This window comes from Aquarana catesbeiana, linkage group LG07 (assembly GCF_042186555.1).
Source record: "Aquarana catesbeiana isolate 2022-GZ linkage group LG07, ASM4218655v1, whole genome shotgun sequence".
NCBI lineage: Eukaryota > Metazoa > Chordata > Amphibia > Anura > Ranidae > Aquarana > Aquarana catesbeiana.
Window position 1 is genome coordinate 333,922,502 of NC_133330.1, and position 23,495 is coordinate 333,945,996.

The 23,495-nt window shown below is 41.8% G+C and overlaps 1 protein-coding gene across 1 annotated transcript in view; it reads right to left on the reverse strand.

Moving 5' to 3' along the window:
* C8A (complement C8 alpha chain) overlaps nucleotides 1-23,495 on the reverse strand; it is a 43,434-nt gene that overhangs the window by 1,069 nt on the left and 18,870 nt on the right. The window contains exons 4-10 of the mRNA XM_073593882.1: nucleotides 20,628-20,772; nucleotides 18,015-18,204; nucleotides 15,280-15,480; nucleotides 10,125-10,365; nucleotides 8,438-8,575; nucleotides 7,383-7,540; nucleotides 1,278-1,500 (exon numbers count right to left, since the gene is read on the reverse strand). Coding sequence (XP_073449983.1) covers nucleotides 1,278-1,500; nucleotides 7,383-7,540; nucleotides 8,438-8,575; nucleotides 10,125-10,365; nucleotides 15,280-15,480; nucleotides 18,015-18,204; nucleotides 20,628-20,772 — 1,296 coding nt within the window. The remainder of the gene's footprint in view (nucleotides 1-1,277; nucleotides 1,501-7,382; nucleotides 7,541-8,437; nucleotides 8,576-10,124; nucleotides 10,366-15,279; nucleotides 15,481-18,014; nucleotides 18,205-20,627; nucleotides 20,773-23,495) is intronic.

The following is a 23,495-nucleotide window of genomic DNA, read 5'->3' on the forward strand; positions in this document are numbered from 1 at the left end:
ATGGAACCGTCTTTAGACTAGCGCTGTATCTTGGATTTGGCTTGGAACATCTGATTTCCTAAAATTCAGTCCAACTCTAAAGTCATCTGAATTTTAGGGCCAGCTCTAGTATGAGCCTATTATTCAGACACCAGGTTTTAATGATATCACAAGGCTTCTTTGGACTAGGATGGTGGAGAGGACAGTTTCATTTTTTTTTTATTGAAAGGAATATTCTTCCATGGTATGGATCCTGGAGCTGGTCCTTCAATCTCCTACCACTCTTTTTGGGACAGGTGGTACCAGGTTTAGATAATTAGATAATTGCCTTTCTCTGCTACTCCTGATGACGTAGACCATTGGTCTAAGTTGAAGAGAAGCATGGATGAATACTCTCCTAGTTGTGATTCTCAAGTTATTTGAATACTAAACATGTATTTATAACCAGGTATAAGAGCTGATGGGATTTGTTATATATTGCTCGTACATACAGAACTATAGATGACACAGTTGTGGGAGTGCCTTCCTTCCAGAAAGTACTTAAAGCGGAAGTAAACCCATCCATAAAACTGTTTCATTTCAGGCACGAGACAGAAATGTAACACTCCCATTGGTTGTGCTCTCAACCAAACTGTCAAGCCATCCAATGGCTGGTGTCAAAACTGATCACATGTGCAGCATCATGGCAGTTGTAGACAGGGCTGGTGCAAGGATTTTTGACACCCTAGGCAAAACCTCATTTTGCCGCCCCCCACACCTTGGCTCCACCCCCTTTGCCCTGCCCATGTATAGCCCACCTTTTAAATGAATTGCCCATCAAATGCAGCCTCACCAGCGCCCATTAAATGCAGCCTCACCAGCGCCCATCAATGCAGCCTCACCAGCGCCCATCAATGCAGCCTCACCAGCGCCCATCAATGCAGCCTCACCAGCGCCCATCAATGCAGCCTCACCAGCGCCCATCAATAAATGTTTGCTTGCTTCCATTCATTTGGGAGTTGGGACACAGACACAGTCCTCCGCCGACGCCGTGCCTTTGACACCATGTGTGAATGGAGCGGCGGCTGCCTGCTCATGCTGAGACTTAGTTGCTTGCTGCAGAGAGAAGAGAGTAGGAACACCTGCGGCCAGGCGCCCTAGGCAGCAGTGCACCCTAGGCGGCTGCCTAGTTTGCCTAGTGGTAGCACCAGCCCTGGTTGTAGATTAAACAGAGGCAAAGATGGCAGCTTCCTTGGCTGAAAACAATAGGAGGGTTTACTTACACTTGAAGTCCCACAATGCAGTAAGAAGTCACCTACCTGAACGCTGTGTGCGCTCACACGCTGGGCCGTCGTATCCTGCAGGGCACTGACAGGAGCATTGGTTGTTATTCAGAATGGGCTCCCCGTTGTTCTCACAAGGGCCGCAGCGGCAGGAGTGGAACTCGCTCAGGTACTCGTCGTAGGCCCTCTTCAGATTCTGTCTCTTCACCTCAATGCCTGAAAGGTCCGTCAATTTCAGGCCTTCATGTATGGGCAGCAGCTGAAATGTAACCGAGATTATTACAGCATCTGCCAAAGAGCGTTCCACAGTTTGGAAGGCTAAACCCAAAAGTGACAATTTAGTTATAAGTGAAGCTTGGTAGGCTGAGCCACTCCTGATTGCTAATTTATGTTTTATATACTCCAACAGTAAAAACCCCCTTGGTACAATTTCAGATTCAGTTCCTGACCACCAGGGCTTCACCAGCTGAGGGCGCTGGGCATGCTACACGTGCCAACAAAACGTATTCAAAGTACACAGGGCATGTGTAGCACACCCTGTCCTTCTGCCCACTGCAAGTCCATATACTTGTACTTGTCAGCAATTGCTGGCTGTGAGTGTAAGTACAGCAAATGTAATAGCTGCTGCTGTAAAAAAAAACAAAAAAAAAAAAAAAACAGACTAATGCAGTGTTTATAAATACTGTTCAGACAGGAGATAAAGAGATATAAAGTAGCAGGGGGTTATTTGGAAAAGGCAAATACACTTTGCAGTACAAGTGCAAACTACAAGTGCAAAGTGCACTTGAAATTGCACTTTGAAGTGCAGTCGCTGCAAATCTGAGGGGAAGATCTGAAATGAGGGGGAAGCTCTGCTGATTTTATCATCCAATCATGCGCAAGCTAAAATGCTGTTTTTTTATTTTCCTTGCATGTCCCCCTCGGATCTACAGCGACTTTACTTCCAAGTGCACTTTCAGTGCAATTTTAAGTGCACGTTGCACTTGTAGTTTGCACTTGTAGTGCAAAGTGGAATTTCCTTTCGTAAATAACCCCCACAGTGTTTTTAAATATTGATCAGACAGGATATAGATACAATGTAACATTGTTTATAAAAAGACAGGAGATAGAGAGATACAAAGTAACATTGTTTATAAACACTGATCAGATGGGAGATAGAAAGATACAAAGTAACATTTTTTTTTTATATAAATATTGACCAGACAGGAGATATTATGTAAATAATATGCTAATATGTAAATAAAAAATGTGTATAATGAGAAAAAAAAATAAACATTTCCAACGGGCATACCTGAAACATTTCAATATACAATGCATACCTAGCTAAATCGATGCATGCCTAGCCACCTGCCGACCAGTCACGTCACTGGTCTTCAAGTGGTTATACTGAGATCATGCCTGCCGCTGTAGACATCATCCCAGTACTGTTTTTCAGAGTTGATGGTTGGCTCCCTTGTACAAACAATCCTAATGTAAGTCGCCCCCCCCCCTGCTGTCTTCCGTGGCTTTACTGCTTTACCGGGGTCTCCGCAGATGGTGCTTCCGCCAGCTGATCACAGAGCCGAACAAAGACCGAATCAGCTCCATGATATAGTAACTTGAAAGCGATCGCATGACATCACTTCTGCTGTTCCCTTTCGATAGTGCCTTGAAAAAAGTATTCATACCCCCTGAAATTCTCCACATTTTGTCATGTTACAACCAAAAACGTTAATGTATTTTATTGGGATTTTATGTGATAGACCAACACAAAGTGGCACATAATTGTGAAGTGGAAGGAAAATGATAAATGGTTCTTCAAATTTTTTTTACAAATAAATATGTGAAAAGTGTGGGGGGTACATTTGTATGGCACCCCCTGGAGTCAATACTTTGTAGAAGCCCCTTTCTCTGCAATTACAGCTGCAAGTCTTTTTGGGGATGTCAGAGTTTTACAATGCCTCATGGGATGTGTAGTTCTGCAACAGCTGGAAGGCCGTAGTTTGAGGATCCCTGCTTTAGATGGACGGTGCTGGAGTCATTGATGATCTCCTATAGTCCTTGAAAGTGCCATGGCCTGCTGTGCCATTAATCTTCCGGTAGCTCTGTGTACCCCCTTTCCTCTTGTCAGGAGGAAGAGATAAGGGTCAGCCCTGTTGCACAAAGTCTTTCCAAGTCCCCCCCCCCCCCCCGTAGGGTACTCTCAATCGATTGATTGTTGTCACAGCAAGTCATTGAGTCATGGTTTGCTTTGGACTGTCATGTTCTAGGGGAGACTCTCCGAGAAGAGACACACACCATTGGCCCATTGTCTACTAAACAATGTAGTTCTGAAAAAGGAGATTTTTTTCAACTCTCATAAAATAGAATAAACTGATAGCAAATAAAACTATTTCAAAATAAGACCCAAATGCTGCAATGTACGATGCCTTGAAAAAGTATTCACACCCCTTGAAATGTTCCACATTTTTATCATGTTACAACCAAAATGTAAATGTATTTTATGGGGATTTTATGTAATAGACCAACACAAAGTGGCACATAATTGTGAAGTGGAAGGAAAATGATAAATGGTTTTCAAAATTCTTTACAAATAAATCTGTGAAAAGTGTGGGGGGTACATTTGTATGGCGCCCCCCGGAGTCAATACTTTGTAGAACCCCCTTTCTCTACAAGTCTTTTTGGGGATGTCTCTACCAGCTTTGCACATCTAGAGAGGGACATTTTTTCCCATTCTTCTTGGCAAAATATCTCAAGCTCTGTCAGATTGGATGGAGAGCGTCTGTGAACAGCAATTTTCAAGTCTTGCCACAGATTCTCAATTGGATTTAGGTCTGGACTTTGACTGGGCCATTCTAACATATGAATATGCTTTGATCTAAACCAGGGGTGTCCAAACTTTTTTCAAAGAGGGCCAGATTTCATGAAGTGAACATGCGTGAGGGCCGACTATTTTGCCTGACTTTTAAAATTAAATGCAAATGAAATATTTTATGCAAAGTTTATTGCAAATGGAATACTATTCATGTCGTAACATTGATGACAATATATGATGATATATAATATATATATCTTCTCTTCTCAGGGTAACAATGAGCCCAGGCGTGTAAAAATTTTTTTATATATATATCTCTTCTTTAACCTCTGACCAAACCCCAAGCACCTCTCGGGGTAGGGATGAGCTTGAGCGTTTATTATTTTTTTAAATAATAATCTTTTCTTTAGCCAGCCTAATCCAGCAGTGCCTCTCACTGATTGAAAGGAACCGCGTTACGGTTGGATGTGGCCCCCACTTGGAATTTACATATATATCCATCTGTGCCCCCCCAAGTATATCCATCTGTGCCCCCCCAAGTATATCCATCTGTGCTCCCCCCAAGTATATCCATCTGTGCCCCCCCCAAGTATATCCATCTGTGCCCCCCCAAGTATATCCATCTGTACCCCCCCCAAGTATATCCATCTGTGGCCCCCCAAGTATATCCATCTGTGCTCCCCCCAAGTATATCCATCTGTGCTCCCCCCAAGTATATCCATCTGTGCCCCCCCAGTATATCCATCTGTGGCCCCCCAAGTATATCCATCTGTGCCCCCCCAAGTATATCCATCTGTGCCCCCCCAAGTATATCCATCTGTACCCCCCCAAGTATATCCATCTGTGCTCCCCCCCAAGTATATCCATCTGTGGCCCCTCAAGTATATCCATCTGTGCTCCCCCCCAAGTATATCCATCTGTGCTCCCCCCAAGTATATCCATCTGTGCCCCCCCCAGTATATCCATCTGTGGCCCCCCCAGTATATCCATCTGTGGCCCCCCAAGTATATCCATCTGTGCCCCCCCAAGTATATCCATCTGTGCCCCCCAGTATATCCATCTGTGGCCCCCCAAGTATATCCATCTGTGCCCCCCCAAGTATATCCATCTGTGCCCCCCCAAGTATATCCATCTGTGCCCCCCCAAGTATATCCATCTGTGCCCCCCCAGTATATCCATCTGTGGCCCCCCAAGTATATCCATCTGTGCCCCCCCAAGTATATCCATCTGTGCCCCCCCAAGTATATCCATCTGTGCCCCCCCAAGTATATCCATCTGTGCCCCCCCAAGTATATCCATCTGTACCCCCCCCCCAAGTATATCCATCTGTGCTCCCCCCCAAGTATATCCATCTGTGCTCCCCCCCAAGTATATCCATCTGTGCCCCCCCCAAGTATATCCATCTGTGGCCCCCCAAGTATATCCATCTGTGCCCCCCAAGTATATCCATCTGTGCTCCCCCAAGTATATCCATCTGTGCTCCCCCAAGTATATCCATCTGTGGCCCCCAAGCTCAAGCATGTTATGTTTTTTTGCTGTGAATATACCCATCTTCTTTAGCTGAACAAATCCCCGAGCGCCGCGCTCATTGTTAAAAGTCGATGTGCCCGAGCCTGCAAGGAAGAAAGCTGATAGCGCGCGGCGTCACCGCCAATCACAGGCACTGTGACATTTCCCCGATCTGCAGACTGCAGATGCAGAGATCGGGAATAGTCACAGTGCTTGTGATTGGCTCTACGCGCTGTCAGCTTCATAGCGGCTCGGGCACATTGACTTCTGAACACGCCCAGCCACACCCCCCGGCTCATCAACAATTAGCGCGGCGCTCGGGGATTTGTTCAGCTAAAGAAGATATATTCACAGCAAAAAAAACATAACACGCTCGAGCTTGGGGGGCCACAGATGGATGCGTATGTAAATTCCAAGTGGGGGCCACATCAAATGGCCCGCGGGCCGGACTTTGGACATGCCTGATCTAAATCATTCCATTGTAGCTCTGGCTGTATGTTTCGGGTCGTTGTCCTGCTGGAAGGTGAACCTCCGCCCCAGTCTCAAGTCTTTTGCAAACTCTAACAGGTTTTCTTCTAAGATTGTCCTGTATTTGGCTCCATCCATCTTCCCATCAACTCTGACCAGCTTCCCTGTCCCTGCTGAAGAAAAGCATCCCCACAACATGATGCTGCCACCACCATGTTTCACGGTGGGGATGGTGTGTTCAGGGTGATGTGCAGTGTTAGTTTTCCTGCACACATAGCGTTTTGCTTTTAGGCCAAAAAGTTCAATTTTGGTCTCATCTGACCAGATCACCTTCTTCTACATGTTTGTTGTGTCCTCCACATGACTTCTCACAAACTGCAAACAGGAATTCTTATGGCTTTCTATCAACAATGTCTTTCTTCTTGTCACTCTTCCATAAAGTCCTAATTTGTGGAGATCACGACTAATAGTTGTCCTGTGGACAGATTCTCCCACCTGAGCTGTGGATCTCTGCAGCTCCTCCAGAGTTACCATGGACCTCTTGGCTCTTCTCTGATGAATGCTCTCCTTGCCCGGCCGGTCAGTTTAGGTGGACGGCCATGTCTTGGTAGGTTTGCAGTTGTGCCATACTCTTTCCATTTTCAAATTAATTGGACCCGTGAGATGTTCAAAGCTTGGGATATTTTTTTTTTATAACCTAACCCTGCTTTAAACTTCTCCACAACTTCCTTGGCCTTCATGATGCTGTTTGTTCACTAAGGTTCTCTAATAAACCTCTGAGGGCTTCACAGAACAGCTGTATTTATACTGAGATGAAATTACACACAGGTGGACTCTATTTACTAAATTAGGTGACTTCTGAAGGCAATTGGTTCCACTAGATTTTAGTTAGGGGTATCAGAGTAAAGGGGGCTGAATATAAATGCACGCCACACTTTTTACATATTTATTTGTAAAAAAAAATTTAAAAACCATTTATCATTTTCCTTCCACTTCACAATTATGTGCCACGTTGTGTTAGTCTAACACATAAAATTCCAATAAAATACATTTACGTTGTTTGGTTGTAATATGACAAAATGTGGAAAATTTCAAGGGGTATGAATACTTTAAGACACTGTATTTTGGGACAGTAGTACAATAAATAGATAGGTCAGGTAGAATGTCTACATATTAAATGCAATCTTTTGTAATAAAAAAAAATGTTTTCCACAATCTGACCCTTTCTCATCAAGCTCATTAAACTAAACCTATTCAGCCACACCCACTTTGAAGCCACACCCACCTTTATATTTTAAAGGAATGGGAAGAATAGAGTTGAATATACAATTCTAAAAAGTTTCAGGAATATTCAGCATTTAATAGGTCACCTCATAGTCGATGACGGCCGGGTTGTATTTCAGGGAACGGCCCCAGAAGCGATACGTGGTCCCATCGAACAAGTTTGATAATCCCCCAGCTGATCCCGTGTCTCCTCCTACCACCAGCGTGAGGACATCTTTTATTGCACTTTCACTTCCGCTCTCAACTGTTAATGGGGAAAGCATGATAGTGTCATACAATTCAGGAGAGGAGAGTTAGATGATGGATAGAGCAGAGTTTCCAGCAGAGCAGAGTATTTCAGGAGAAGAGAGTTATAGAGGAAGGAGCAGATTCCTCCAGCAGAGCAGAGGATTTCAGGAGAGGAGAGTTATAGAAGAAGGAGCAGAGTCCTCCAGCAGAGTATTTCAGGAGAGGAGAGTTATAGAAGAAGGAGCAGAGTCCTCCAGCAGAGCAGAGTATTTCAGGAGAGGAAAGTTATAGAGGAAGGAGCAGAGTCCTCCAGCAGAGCGGAGTATTTCAGGAGAAGAGAGTTATAGAGGAAGGAGCAGAGTCCTCCAGCAGAGCGGAGTATTTCAGGAGAAGAGAGTTATAGAGGAAGGAGCAGAATCCTCCAGCAGAGCAGAGGATTTCAGGAGAGGAGAGTTATAGAAGAAGGAGCAGAGTCCTCCAGCAGAGTATTTAAGGAGAGGAGAGTTATAGAGGAAGGAGCAGAGTCCTCCAGCAGAGCGGAGTATTTCAGGAGAGGAAAGTTATAGAGGAAGGAGCAGAGTCCTCCAGCAGAGCGGAGTATTTCAGGAGAGGAGAGTTATAGAGGAAGGAGCAGAGTCTTCCAGCAGAGTATTTTAGGAGAGGAGAGTTATAGAGGAAGGAGCAGAGTCTTCCAGCAGAGTATTTTAGGAGAGGAGAGTTATAGAGGAAGGAGCAGAGTCCTCCAGCAGAGCAGAATATTTTAGGAGAGGAGAGTTATAGAGGAAGGAGCAGAGTCCTCCAGCAGAGCAGAGTATTTCAGGAGAGGAGAGTTATGGAGGAAGGAGCAGAGTCCTCCAGCAGGGCTTTTGTGATATGACTGCATTAAGTTAATACATTGCAACTAGAAACTTACTTGCTGTTTGCTTTTCAAATTTTTTGCATTCCTTGCCCTTGAAACCAGCAAATCCTTCAACTCCTGGGTTGGAAGGGTCACTGAAACTGACCCCCACATTACCACCAAAACAGTTCTCAACCATCCTGTAGGTTAACTCTGCAAGAAAGTAGGAGACATTACATTATCAACTGCCAATCTGCATCAGCTATAAAAAACGCAAGAGCATTTTCTCTTCATGGCCTCTATTGCTCGGTAGGTAGGGAGGACTTTAAAAACCGTGTCAAAGCTTTGTCTTTGTTTTGGTTTTTTTTTTGCACATGTTAAAAATGAACATTTTAGGTGTGAAAATAAATTAAAATAGTGCAGTGTTAATTCCAAATTTTCTGATGTCACATGATATTAACACAAAATTGCATATTTTCCGTAAAAAAATACAATAAAGTTAATATTAGCGCATAAAAACACATTATATTACCCACTTTTTCAAAATATAACAGATGAGGTTGTGCTGAGTATACATGTCAACATTGGGGGGGGGGGGGGGTGCCCCTGAAGACATCAGATATACAGTATCTCACAGAAGTAAGTACACCCCTCACATTTGTGTAAATATTTTATTCTATCTTTTCATGTGACAACACTGAAGAAATGACACTTGTCTACAATGTAAAGTAGTGAGTGTACAGCTTGTATAACAGTGTAAATTTGCTGTCCCCTCAAAATAACTCAACACACAGCCATTAATGTCTAAACCACTGGCAACAAAAGTGAGTACACCCCTAAGTGAAAATGTCCAAACTGGACCCAAAGAAAGCGTCCCTCGCACACAGAAGTGAATGCATACGTAGGTTGCGTTATAGGAATGAAAGGAATAAACAAAAAAAAAAAAATAAAAGGAATAAAATAAAAGGAATAAATAAGAGGAATAAATAAGAATAAACGTGATCAAAAAGTAGCAAATTAAAAGGGAAAATGTAAAAATAAAAACATTAAAATAAAATCAACAATAAAAAAATAAAAAATGAAAGTGTCCCTTTGTGCTCGCACGCAGAAGTGAACGCATACGTAGGTCGCGCCCGCATATGTAAACGACCTTTCAAACCAGACATGTGAGGTATCACTGCGAACATTCGAGCGAGAGAAATATTTCTAGCACAAGACCTGCTCTGTAACTCTAAACATATAACCTGTAAAAAATGTTAAGCTGTAGCCTATGGAGATTTTTTAAGTACCAAAGTTTGTGTGCGCAATTTTAAAGCGTATTATGTTAGGTGTCTATCTACTCGGCATATCATCTTTCGCATTAAACAAATAAATTGGGGTAAATATTGTGTTTTGTTTTGTTTTTTTTTTTAATTCATGAAAGTGTTTTTTTTTTTTTCCCCTAAAAAAATTGCGTTTGAAAAATTGCTGCGCAAAGACATAAAAAGTTGCGATGACTGCCATTTTATTCCCTAGGGTCTCTGCTAAAAATATATATATATATATATAATGTTTGGGGGTCCTAAATAATTTTATAGCAAAAAAAAAAAATAAATGATGATTTTTACATGTAGGAGAGAAGTGTCAGAATTGTCTTGGGAGGCGAGTGGTTGAACCCAATTCAGCCATGGCAGCTCCCATACTTCTCCAGTGACAGGTACCCTTTAAGGCTCATGCATTCAGTCATTTTCCAGATTAAATAAACAATCTTGAGAGAACAAACCGTTTTTCTTCATAACGTCCTTATCGAGTACCAGGATATTGTCCAGGGTGCCACCCACAGTCCCGGCGGTGACAAAATGCGTGCCATAATCGTTTATGAATCTGGCGTACGGCCCGTAGTTGTAGGCGTCAGGAAGCTCCATTAGGGCCACCAGCATGTCCTCATCCAACACCAGCGAATTTCTCCTAATCCGGAACCGGGCCGTCTCCACTTTAGTGACGATTCGTGCAAACTCCAGATTCTACAGCCCAGGAAGAGACCAGAAAAAAAAAAATTAGGAATTAGTTGACTCTAAAATCTGCCTATTTATTATTCTTTATGTACTATTCAGTTACTTCAGGAAGTCTGACACCAACACAATAAGGAGAACTGCATCCTTTCCCCTTCAGTCTTACACAGTTGTACCGGCTCCTCTCTTGTAGACATGTGCGCTGCCAAAAAATGTGTTCGTTTTCGTTTCATTCATTTTGTTTTTTTGATTTTTTTGGGTCATTCGTTATGATCGCAATTTGTAAATTCGTAAATTTTAAAAAAATGTTAAAATTGGTAAAATTTGTAAGTTTGTAAATTAGAAAATTAGAAAATTTTTAAATTCGAAAATAAGAAAGAAAATCCAAAAATTCGAAAGAATAACTAACTAACTAATAATAACTAACTATTAAATTATAGGTTAGTATGTGTGTGTCACCGGCGCAAAACCACTTATCCCTCAAATATCCTTAAAGATTAATTTCAGAGTTGCTGCATTCAAAAAAAACATTCATTAGAATGGGCTGGAAGTGCTAATTAATGTGTGTGAATGCGCTACTCCCATATTTACACCACTCACAGTATTTACATACCCTTCCTATTATTGTGTGAAAAAACTTATTTTTTAACCTGAACAATTTCCCATAAATTATATCATATACATGTGTACAAATCACCAAACTGGACCAAAAACATAAATCAGAAACATAAATCAGCTGACATATGCAATATATATCACAAAGTCCCCAAAAAATGCTTCAAAATCTTCTATCAATTGCTGTGATTAACGTGCTCCTGTGTTCCTTCAATATTCATATGTGACTGAGTGACACACCACATCCTTTTAGATTGGCCACTCACCAGATACTTCTTAAGTGATGCGCCTTTGGTTCATTCATGGGATAACCACTCCACCTTAGTAACACTCCTCACCGGCTATACTTGGACTTTAATGTTCCTCATATGAAAGTATATGGACAAAACGATCATTGCGCAATGCGTTTAAAACTTTTTATTATGTAAAATCCAAAGAAAAGTGCACACTCACATTTAAAAGTGCCCTCGAGCCGGCACGAAGCTAATCCAGCAGTTAAGGACGGGTGTTGAACTATTGCATGGTCCGCCTGTGTGTAATATGCGACCTCCGCGTGCAGCTTGCGCTTCACCCCTCGTTCCCGTTCGCGTGGCTGGTGAGGACGGGAACGAGGGGTGAAGCGCAAAATATCTTTCCCCATGTTAATAACAATACCACAGCAAAATGAAATTTCAAAAGGAAAAAAATGTAATTTAAAATTGCTTGTGGCTGTAATGTGTTGCTGGGTTCCGGCAATATAGATAAAAATCAATGAAAAAAATGGCGTGGGTTCCCCCCCCCCCCCAGTCCATACCAAGCCCCCCATACCATACCTGCGCCTTAATTAAAAAAAAAAATACCAGACCCTTATCCGAACACGCAACCTGGCAGGCCAAAGGAAATAGGGGTGTGGGGATTGAGAGAGAGAGTGTCCCCACTCCCGAACCGTACCAGGCCACATGCCCTCAGCATGGGGGAGGGTGTTTTGGGGTTGCCCCCAAAGCACCTTTTTTCCCCCATGTTGATGGGGACAAGGGCCTCATCCCCACAACCCTATGATTATCAGAATCTGGCCCCCAGATCCCGCCCCCCCCTATGTAAATGTGTATCGGGTACATTGTACCCCTACCCTTTCACCAAAAAAAGTGGCAAAAAAATAAAAATGACAGGAGACAGTTTTTGACAATTCCTTTACTAATTAATTCAGTACCGCCTATAGTCATATGACATTGGCAGGAGGGATCTCCCATCCTGGGCGAGGGCGTCCTATGATGTCCTGGGCTTCCTGGCCATCTGGGAGGGTGCGTGCGGGAGCCGATGCGCGTGCCCGGCGGCCGCGATGTCCGCCGGGCACCCGCGATTGCCTGGTAAACAGAGCCAGGACATGGATCTGTGTGTGTGAACACATAGATCCACGTCCTGTTAGGTGAGAGGAGACCGATCGTATGTTCTGTGTACAGAGGAACACCGATCGGTCTCCTCCCCTTGTGAATCCCCTCCCCCTACAGTTAGAATCACTCCCTAGGATACACAGTTAACCCCTTGATCGCCTCCTAGTGTTAACCCCTTCCCTGCCAGTGATATTTATACAGTAATCAATTTTTATAGCACTGACCGCTGTATAAATGTTAATGGTCCCAAAATGGTGTCAAAAGAGTCCGATATGTCTGCCGCAATGTCGCAGTCACAATAAAAATCGCCGCCATTACTAGTAAAAATAAAATTTTTTAAAAATTATAAAAATGCCATAAAACTATCCCCAGTATTGTAGACACTATAACTTTTGCGCAAACCAATCAATATACGCTTATTGTGTTTTTTTTTTTTTTGTTTTTTTACCAAAAATATGTAGAAGAAAACATATTAGCCTAAACTGAGAAAAAAAATGTGTTTTAAAAAAAAAAAAAATTGGGATATTTATTATAGCAAAAAGTAAAAAATAATTAGGTTGATTTACCAAAGGCAAAAGACTGTGCACTTTGCAAGTGCGGTTGCTCCAGAGCTTAGTAAATGAGGGGAAGCTCTGCTGACATCCATCATCCAATCATGTGCAAAAAAAACATTTTTTTTTCATTTTCCTTGCCTGTGATTGGATATTCTTTGCAAAGTGACGCTTTACCTTATTTACTAAGTTCTGGAGCAACTGCCCTTTGCGAAGTGCACAGTCTATTTGCCTTTAGTAAATCAACCCCATTGCGTTTTTTTTTTTTTACACTTGTCGCTCTTCTTTTGTTTATAGCGCAAAAAATAAAAACCGCAGAGATGGTCAAATACCACCAAAAGAAATCTCTATTTGTGGGGGAAAAATTTTCATTTGGGTACAGTGTTGCATGACCGCGCAATTGTCATTCAAATTGCGACAGCGCTGAAAACTGAAAATTGGCCTGGGCGGGAAGGGGGTGAAAATGCCCGGTATTGAAGTGGTAAAAAAAAAAAAAGTGTCCCACGATGTAAATCCATCGTCGATCACGGACCCGAAAAATAGAAAAAAAAAAAACAAAGAGTTTGCCTCGAACATCGGCTCATCCCTAATTAGTACTGATCCAACCCACCCAAGTTACAGTGTGTTTGTCCGATTGCCATCAGGAAAAAGATATAGGACACTTAAAACGCACACTAATCGCTTAAAGTATAGTTTTTTTTCCCTAAGGCTATATTGTCCATAAGCCCATCAGGTACAGCGTTTTAGGAATTTTATGCAGAATTTGATTTTTTTTTAAAATAACATTTTATATTTTGTTATATTAAATAGATATGTGTTAGGAGTATGCATGTGTGGTTTTGTTGAGAAGTGTTTTATTGCTGCTGTAAAGCGTATCCAGATACATTTTTCTGTATGTATACAATGACAAAAAAATTCTATCTATCTATAATATTTATCTACAGTATCTCTATCTATCCATCTACAGTAGCTCTATCTTTTCTATCTATCTATCTATCTATCTATCTACAGTATCTATCTATATACAGTATCTATCTATATACAGTATCTATCTATCCATCTACAATATTTATCTACAGTATCTATCTACAGTATCTCTATCTTTTCTATCTATCTATAGTATATATCTACAGTATCTATCTATCTACAGTATCTATTAGAGCTGCACAATTAATCGTTAAAAAATCGTGATCTCGATTCACCTCCCCTGACCATCTCTCCTGCTGAGTTTGCCGATTCTTTCATATAAACAAGTGGAGAGATTATCTGCTCACTCAGCTGTCAAAAGAAAACATCCAGGCAGTCTGCCAAGTTTAGAACTTGAAACATTGTATCTAACTTCCTTCTTAGATCAAAGGGATAAACTTCTCTGTGTAAGCAAATAATCTGCCAAGCTTTAAACAACGTGTAAATGCAGGAAGTTTAACCACTTAAAGTCTAAATCTTTTTCTGACACTTCTTTCTTAAGTTAAAATCAATATTTTTTGCTAAAAAAAAATTACTTGGCACCCCCAAACATTAGAGATTATATATAATCTCTATATAATATATATATATATATATATATATATATATATATATATATATATATATATATATATATATATATATATATATATATATATATATATATATATATATATATATATATATATATTTTTTTTTTTAGCAGAGACCCTAGGGAATAAAATGGCAATTGCTGCAATATTTTATGTCACACTGTATTTGCCCAGTGGTCTTTCAAATGCAATTTTTTGGGAAAAAATACACTTCAATAAATAAAAAAAAAAAAAAAAAACGAAACAGTAAAGTTAGCACAATTTTTTCTGTTTTAATGTGAAAGATGATGTTACGCCGCGAGAATCGTGAGAGAATCGTGATCTATCCTCTAAGCAAAAAAAATCGGGATTCTCATTTTAGCCAGAATCGTGCAGCTCTAGTATCTATCTATCTACAATATTTATCTACAGTATCTCTATCTACCTATCTATCTACAGTATCTCTATCTACCTATCTATCTACAATATCTCTATCTACCTATCTATCTACAATATCTCTATCTATCTACAATATCTATCTACAGTAACTATCTATATACAATATCTATCTACAGTATATATCTACAATATTTATCTACAGTATCTATCTACAGTATCTCTATCTACAGTGTCTATCTATCTACACTATTTATCTATCTACAGTATCTATCTACACTATCTATAGCATCTATCTATCTACAGTATCTATCTAGCTATCTATCTATCTCTATCTATGAAGTCAATCTTGTATAAAATCATTGATCATTAGACCAAAACGAGGTTAATCCCCAGAACACTTATTAAAACTTTTGCGAAGAGATAAAAGATAACTTTTTTCAAAGAACACTTCACCTTTGCTGTATAAGACGATATATTCTTCCTGAACTCGCTTTTGCTGTCAAAATTGAGGCCAAAGGTAAAACCAGCCGGAGATCCAGCCGGGCGAATGCCGAAAGTGAATCCACCACCAGAAGAACTTTCTTGATTAATGGCCCTAAGGACATCTTTAGCATCCTCGTAGAGTTCAAAGGACATGTCGCTGTTGCCTCGAGTCTGGGGTGTGGGGGGGTAAATTGACATTTAATTAAAAACTAAATTCCAGATTAAAATTAAATCATTTTTCATACATTTCTCAAAATCCAAAAAAAGATAGAAACCCACTTTGGTGTGCACTAGATGCTTTTGGAAACTCAGTTATTTCCTTGTAAAAGTGGCAGTGACAATATTATTATGCTGTACATAGACTGTACAGAAGAGCAGAACTGTGGGAGGAGCCCAGCAGGCTCCACCCACTACAGGCTGCCTGCAGAAAACGACAGGAGGGGGGCGGAGACCAGACCAGTCACCCTGCACAAGGAGAGAGCAGCAGTGAGCGGTCTTTATTACAGGAAGTCTCACACGGGATTACTGCACAGATCTGGAAAGAAATACACAAAGATCACCGAGATTCAAGAAGAATCCACATGGCTCATAACAATTCTACATGTACTATGAGGCATTTAGAGACCCAAAGTAAGAGGGCTCTGCCATAAAGCACAGATTCATAGCTGTTTGTCTTGCTTGGCTGGGTGTGGACAGTTGTGAGCAAATCCAGCAGCAGAGGTGGAACTGAAGAGTCACAAGATGCTCAGTAGATTACGTACAATGGCGGGAAGAGTCATACGATCAGATATAAGAAAAACTAACATGGGAAGGAAAGTAATGAGACTCTCAGTGGAACAAGCAAAAGGCTGAAAAAAGGTGACAAGACACATATATATATATATATATATACATATATATATATATATATATATATATATATATATATATATATATATATATATATATATATATATACACACACACACACACATACATACTGTGTGTATGCTATCCCCTTATCTATTTCCCTACCGTGCTGTAGCCGAAAGGCGGCTACAGTGCGGCTCTCCAGTTCTGAGGACATCCATGGACATCTTCCCACGTAGGAGCCTCCTGCACACCCCCTGGGCCATGCACTGGGCTTGCTTTTTTGACGATCACTGATCTTGGTAAAGGGTCCATCACAGCTGGTCACATGTGAACAGACTTGCCGGTTATCGGCATTCCTTTCCTCACGCGCTGTCTCTGTGTGGGAGGAGGAGAGTCCATAACCATCAAGTCTGACAGGGCACAGTGAGGGCACAGTGAGTGCATGGTTTACATTATAATCAGTGCCCTGATTATCAGACCAGTCCCATCAGTGCAGTCTCATCAGTGCCGCCTCATCAGTGCAGCGTCATCAGTGCCCATCAGTGCAGCGTCATCAGTGCCCATCAGTGCAGCGTCATCAGTGCCCATCAGTGCAGCCTCATCAGTGCCCATCAGTGCAGCCTCATCAGTGCCCATCAGTGCAGCCTCATCAGTGCCCATCAGTCATCAGTGCAGTCTCATCAGTGCCCATCAGTGCAGTCTCATCAGTGCCCATCAGTGCAGTCTCATCAGTGCCCATCAGTGCAGTCTCATCAGTGCCCATCAGTGCAGTCTCATCAGTGCCCATCAGTGCGGGCCTATCAGTGCAGCGTCATCAGTGCCCATCAGTGCAGCCTCATCAATGCCCATCAGTCATCAGTGCAGTCTCATCAGTGCCCATCAGTGCGACCTCATCAGTGCCCATCAGTGCGACCTCATCAGTGCCCATCAGTGCGACCTCATCAGTGCCCATCAGTGCGACCTCATCAGTGCTGGCCTATCAGTGCAGCGTCATCAGTGACCATCAGTGCAGCCTCATCAAGACACATCAGTGAAGGTGAAAAATTACTTATTTGCAAAATTTTAATACAGAAACTTAAGAAAAACATTTTTTTTTCAAAATTTCTGGTCTTTTTTCATTTGTTTAGCAAAAAAATAAAAACCCCAGTGGTGATTAAATACCACCAAAAGAAAGCTCTATCTGTCTCAAAACAATTATAAAAATTTCATTTGGGTACAGTGTTGCATGACTGTACAATTGTCATTCAAAGTGTGACAGCGCTGAAAGATGAAAACTGGTCTGAGCAGGAAGGGGGTGAAAGTGCCCGGTATTGAAATGATTAAAGACAGTTGAAAAGAACATTTGCTGTCATCCTATTGGCTTTGCTGAATGGCCTTGGTCCCAGAATTCTGCAGGCACCATCAAATAGAAGGTCAATAAACCACAACTCAGAGAACCCCTAGCAACCTATGGAAGAACCCTAGGGTTCCATGGAACCCTGGTTGAGAATGGCTATTCTAGAGGGATTCCACAGGTATGATATATAAATAGTTACAGTGGTGCAAGCAGGAACACTGTAACATTGTAAAAATATCCATACTTGGCATTCTTCAAGGGTTCCTCCATGTTCGAAAGGTTTAGTAATGTTGGCATACTAATAGTGATTAATCCCCTTTAACTAGACTTTTTCTGTAGTGTTGAAAGTTCAAAATTGTAGAACAAGTCCAGCAGAATGTGATTTACTACTACTAGCTGTGAATTCTCCCCTTGGATTCTTGACCAGCTACCTGCAGTAGCTCCTTCCCTAGATCTGGCCTTGTATCCTTAGCCTGAAGGCAATGATCCCATCTCATAGCAAGAGAGGTTTCCTTACCAAGAACTGGTAGAGGTGATAGTTGTAGGGTTTTCGGAAATACTTCTCATCAGTGGCGTAGTACATCTCCTCACAGGTCGGGTCATATCTCAGCTCCCTCCAGTCTCCATTATAGACGTATTCACACTGGCCATCAAAATAATTGTGATCCAGAACCTGCTGGACCTCCTCTTGGGTCAGGATGTTGAACCTACAGAGTGATGAGAGGGAGGAAATAACAATACAGTTTGTGTGGCTTGTAGCTTCGTAAAGATCAAACGGTACCAAAGGTTCTATTTAGAAATATTATAAAAAATATAACAATACTAGAACATTGCTATGTCAAAATAATATTTTGTGAAACTAGAACAGCTGCACCATTTTATAATTAAAAATACTTTTATTGTGCTAAAAATGCCCACTCACATAGTCTTCTTTCAAAGTGTATAACATCACAAAGCTATCAACAATTTTGCCTCCTCACCGCTCCTTCCGGGTTTACGAGACACCAGAAGTGACATCACCGGCTCCACCCGACGTGTTGCGTCACTGGTCACGTGACTTCTTCAAGGGAAAAGGAGCCCAAGGCTGCTAACTGCTATCTGATGGCGCACACAGGGGCACCAATCATGCAGCTGCCAGTGACGCATCGTGTTGGGCGGAGCCGGTGACGTCACTTCCGGTGTCTTGGTAAACCCAGAAGGAGCTTGTGAGGAGGTGAGCTTGGTAATAGCTTTGTGATGTTATACACTTTACAACAAGACTGCTATGTGAGTGGGCATTTTTAGCCCAATAAAAGTAGTTTTATAAAAAGTAATTTTGCGCAATGAAAGCTTTCTTTTTATTCTGAGTAACTTCCAGGAAGCTCTTTTGAGTGTACTTGAGGAGATACAAAGGACCAAAAGACACAGCAGTGTTGCCTTTCAAGAACACTAAAGTCCACAATACCAGAGGCGTGATTGGACCCAAGGGGTCTTCCCTGAAGGTGAGCGGGCAATTCACCTGGAAGTTGCGGTGCTGTTCTTATGTCACTGAATTGGAGCACCCAGTTGCACGTATTTGAGCAAGGTGTCAAAGAAAGGATTCCAGATTCAGAATTTTATGGGACTTTTTTCACCTGAATAGCTCATCACATGTGCACTATTTGTGCGTTTCACTAATATTTAGGGTTTATCATTTTTTACATTAGTGGTGGTGGGCTGTATAGGTTTGATGGTGTGTTTTGAATACTTACACTGATGGAATGAGCGCACCCCTCTATTTAAAAATGTATGCATGTTGATGAGAGGAAAAGGAGGAGCTAAAGTAGCCGTGAGGCGATTGGGGGAAGAGGAGATTTTTGTTCAAAGGGGGATTTTTCAGGGGGTATGAATTGTTCTAGAAGGGGGAATTTGAGGGTGTGTGCTAGGAGTGACAATTTAGGGGAATTTGTATTGGGAGGGGGAAGAGGACTAGAAGGGGGGATTCGGGAGGGGTGGGTGTGCTAGAAGATGTGATATGGTAGAGGGGGAGGGGAACTGTTCTAGGACTGGAATTTTTTTTTGGGTGGGATTTGTGCTAGTAGGGATGAATATGTATTCTGGGAGGGGAAATTTGGGTGGAGGGGATTTGTGCTAGAAGGAGGGGTTGGGGGAATTTGCGCTGGCAGGGGGGAGTTGGAGTAGGGGGGGGGGAGGGAGAGGTTGTGTACTAGGAAGGACAATTTGAGGGATAGAGTATTTGCGCTAGGTGAGTTGATTTTTTCCTGGGGGGGGGGAGCATTTGTGCTAGGGGGATCTGGGGGATGAGGGGGGTAAAGATTTGTGCTGGGTGGGGGTGTTTCAGCAGGGGGTGAATTTGTACTGGAAGGAGGGTGGATTTTGCTTAGGGGGTAAGCATGCAGATTAGTGCTCATTTTTTTTTTTGAAGAAGAAGAAGGGGTTTTTTTTTGCTGACACATAATGCTCATACATCTTGGGGGTTGGGAGGGGGGGGGTGCAGTTTGGCATGTTCGCCCTAGGTTCTAGATGACCTTCTCCCGGAACTGCTGTCCAATGAGCACTAAGGATTAGATTAGAGGTTAGCTTTAGGTTCAGGGATCAGTAGGGTGAGTCTTAGGTTAAGTGGCAGGTGGAATGTTAGGGACAGGTTTACAGATAAAGTTTCATTTTAGAGTTTAGTTTAAGGAATGGGTTACATTTTGGGGTCTGGCTTATGCCTCATGCACACTGGACAGCAAAAATGCCACTTTTAAGTGCATTAAAAATAGCTGTCACCTGATTTAAAAAAATAATAGCTGGCACTTACCTGATTTAAAAAAAATTGCTGGCACTTACCTGATTTAAAAAAAAAATAGCTGTCACTTTTTTTTTGGAAATCTCTTTACCACTGTATCCTAGTATGTTAGTTTTGCAAATTGAGACTTAAATATTTAGATATTTGCATTGGTCCAGTTATTTCCATTGGCGTGGCAAGGTCCTTTAGCACCCAAGGCAAAAAGGCTGAAAAGCACCCCTCCCCCCATAGGCTTTGAACTACTTCAGCGACATAAGCTGTGAGTCCTGCACTTTGTACCCCCCCCCCCCCCCTGCTGAAGCGCCAAGGCAACCACCTTTTCTGCCTAGTCATGACTGGTCCTCTTTAAGCCCTCCTTACCCTTTAGCGGCTCGCTCCGCACCAGGAATCGGGTAAAGGTCTTTGCAGAAGTTTTCGCGCTCCTCTTCCTCGCAGTCTTTCTCATCAGACCCGTCCCGGCAGTCAGGCTCACCGTTGCACACAAGCTCTCTCTTTATACACCGACCTGGGGGGACACGGCTTTGGTTAATATCCAGCATTCTCCATATAAAGTAGATATCTGACACCCCTTTCCCCATCTGGATGGGTTCATGTCATCTCTAGTAGACATGTGCACTGCCGAAAAATGTGTTCGTTTTCGTTTCATTCGTTTTTGGTTTTTCTTTTTTTCGTTTCGATCGCAATTCGTAAATTTGATAAAAATCGTAAATTCGTAAATACGTGACATAGAAAAATTTCGCAAATTCGAAAAAATTTGTATATTTTGAAAAAAATTTGTAAATTCGTACATTCGAAATTCGAGAATCTGAAATAATAACTACCTAATAATAGTAACTTTTGCTAACTATTAAATGATAGGTATCGGAATTTCCTTTCAAATTTGGCTGTTAGTGAACTTAACGAATACGAATTTATCCAAAGTTACGAATTATCCGAACTAACGAATGCAGCATCTAAAAAAATGGAACGGAACGAATTAATAATAATAAATAAAAATGGAAATGATTTAAAAAAAATTTTATTATTTATTATTAATTAATTCCATTCCGTTTTTTTGATGTGGCATTCGTTATTTCGTTATCTTCGTTATTTCAGATAATTCGTAAATTTGTAAAATTCGTAACGTTGGATACATTCCAATAACTATCATTTAATAGTTAGTAATAGTTAAGCTATTATTAGTTAGTTAATTCAGATTTTCCAATTTTCGAGTTTTCGGATTTCCGAATTTCCAAATTTTCAAATTTTTTCGAACTTTCAAATCTACGAATTTTTACGAATTTACAAATGTTTCGAATTTGCGAATATACAAATTTTTTTTATGATTTTACACATTTTTCGAATTTGCGAATATACAAATTTTTTTTACCAATTCACAAATTTTTTGCAATTTACGAATTTTTACGAATTTACAGATTTCGTTAAACGTGTTTTCGTTAATTCGGATCTTTCCGATTGAATAAATTTGTCGGAATTCGTTAAAAAACGAATTCGCAACAAAACGAATTGCACCTGTCTACGCTAACGCTCCGTCATCTGATCCAACAGTATGCAAGTAGAAGACGTATATACGGCTCTACAATATGAATTGTATAGGAAGGTCTTCTGCTGCTCTATAAAGTGCAACTAAACGTCCCAAATCCATTTACTATGTGATGTCCAGGTATCATAAAATTAACATATAACTTTCTTTACCTTTAAATCCTCCTTCATTTGTGTCTCACACCCCCCCCCTCCCAGACACTGCAGCTCACAGTGAGAAGGGTCCAGCAACAGAGGCAGTGCTGTCAATCCACAAAGCAGTGGGAGGGACTGGGTGTGGCAAAAGAGGTGATTGACAAGCTAGAGAACTCAGCAGTCACAATCAGGGCCACTGATAAGGCAGTACAGCCGGCCCTCCTGTACCGGGCCCAGGCCTCATCAGTTCAAAGGGAGGGCCTGCTGAGCAGGAGGAGCGACGGCTGTCCTGCCTTATTGCCAACTCTTGAGGCTCCCTCTGCAGCTTTGCCAGCTTCTCCTACTTTTTTTTTTCCCTCTAGCTGCAGGGGGATTGATATCTGCATCCCCACCCCCCTGCTGTCCGGACCTTCCTGTGTGCCCCCCTCTCCCCTGCAGCTGTGTCAGCTTCCCTCCTCTCCTCTGCCACCAGCAGCTGCTGAAGGCACACCGGGGGGAGTTTAAGGATGGAGAGTGGGGAGGGTGTGCGGTAATTATGTCCTATTTTCAAGCCCCTTCCTTTCCTGAATGAACACAGTGAGGGATTGGCTCAGATCACCCCCCCCCCCCCGTGTCCATTCATTACTGAAGTATAGTAAACTGTGCTCACTATGCTTTCGTTTGTGAACAGGGAGCCTCAGAGCGCTTACCATTCATTCCCTGTCCAGTGCAGCTGAGGCTGCAGAGAAAGGGACTGTGGAATCTTCTGTGTAGACCCTGATATGTCACCAAAGGCTTCCCCAACAAAAGAATTAAAAAAAAAAGGAGTAAAAAAAAATAAAAGAATGTAAAAAAAAAAAAAAAAAAAGGAGGGGGGGGGGGGGCCCTCAGGTTGGCTGTATGGGACCCTGTGATTTCTAACAGCAGCCCTGGTCACACTGCTGATCATCCGACTGGAGTGCGAACAGGCACCACCTGAAAGTGGCAACTCCACTCTGAATTCAGGAGCGGAGCAGCATTGTTGTCACCCTATCACAGGAAGCTGCATTAGATGGACTTCAGTGGCAGGATCAACAGGTATTTGACATTTCAGGAAGACTAGGTTTATAGGCACTTAAGTTGGGAAGCACATATTTCTTTTTAATGGGAGTCTGTAGTTCTACTTTAACCACTTCAATACCGGGCACTTTTCACCCCCTTCCGGCCCAGACCTATTTTCAGCTTTTCAGCACTGTCGCATTTTGAATGACAATTGCGCGGTCATACAACGCTGTACGCAAACAAAATTTTTATCATTTTTCCCCCCACAAATAAAGCTTTCTTTTGGTGGTATTTGATCAACAATGGGGTTTTTATTTTTTGTGCTACAAATAAAAAAAGCCTGAAAATTTTGAAAAAAAAAAAAAAGTTTTTCTTTCTGTTATAAAACTTTGTAAATAAATAGGTTTTCTCCTTCACTGATGGGCACTGATGAGGCGACACTGATGGGCACTGATATGCAGAACTCACAAATGGGACTGATGGGCACTCATAGGCGGCACTGATGGGCACTCATTTGGTGGCACTGGTGGG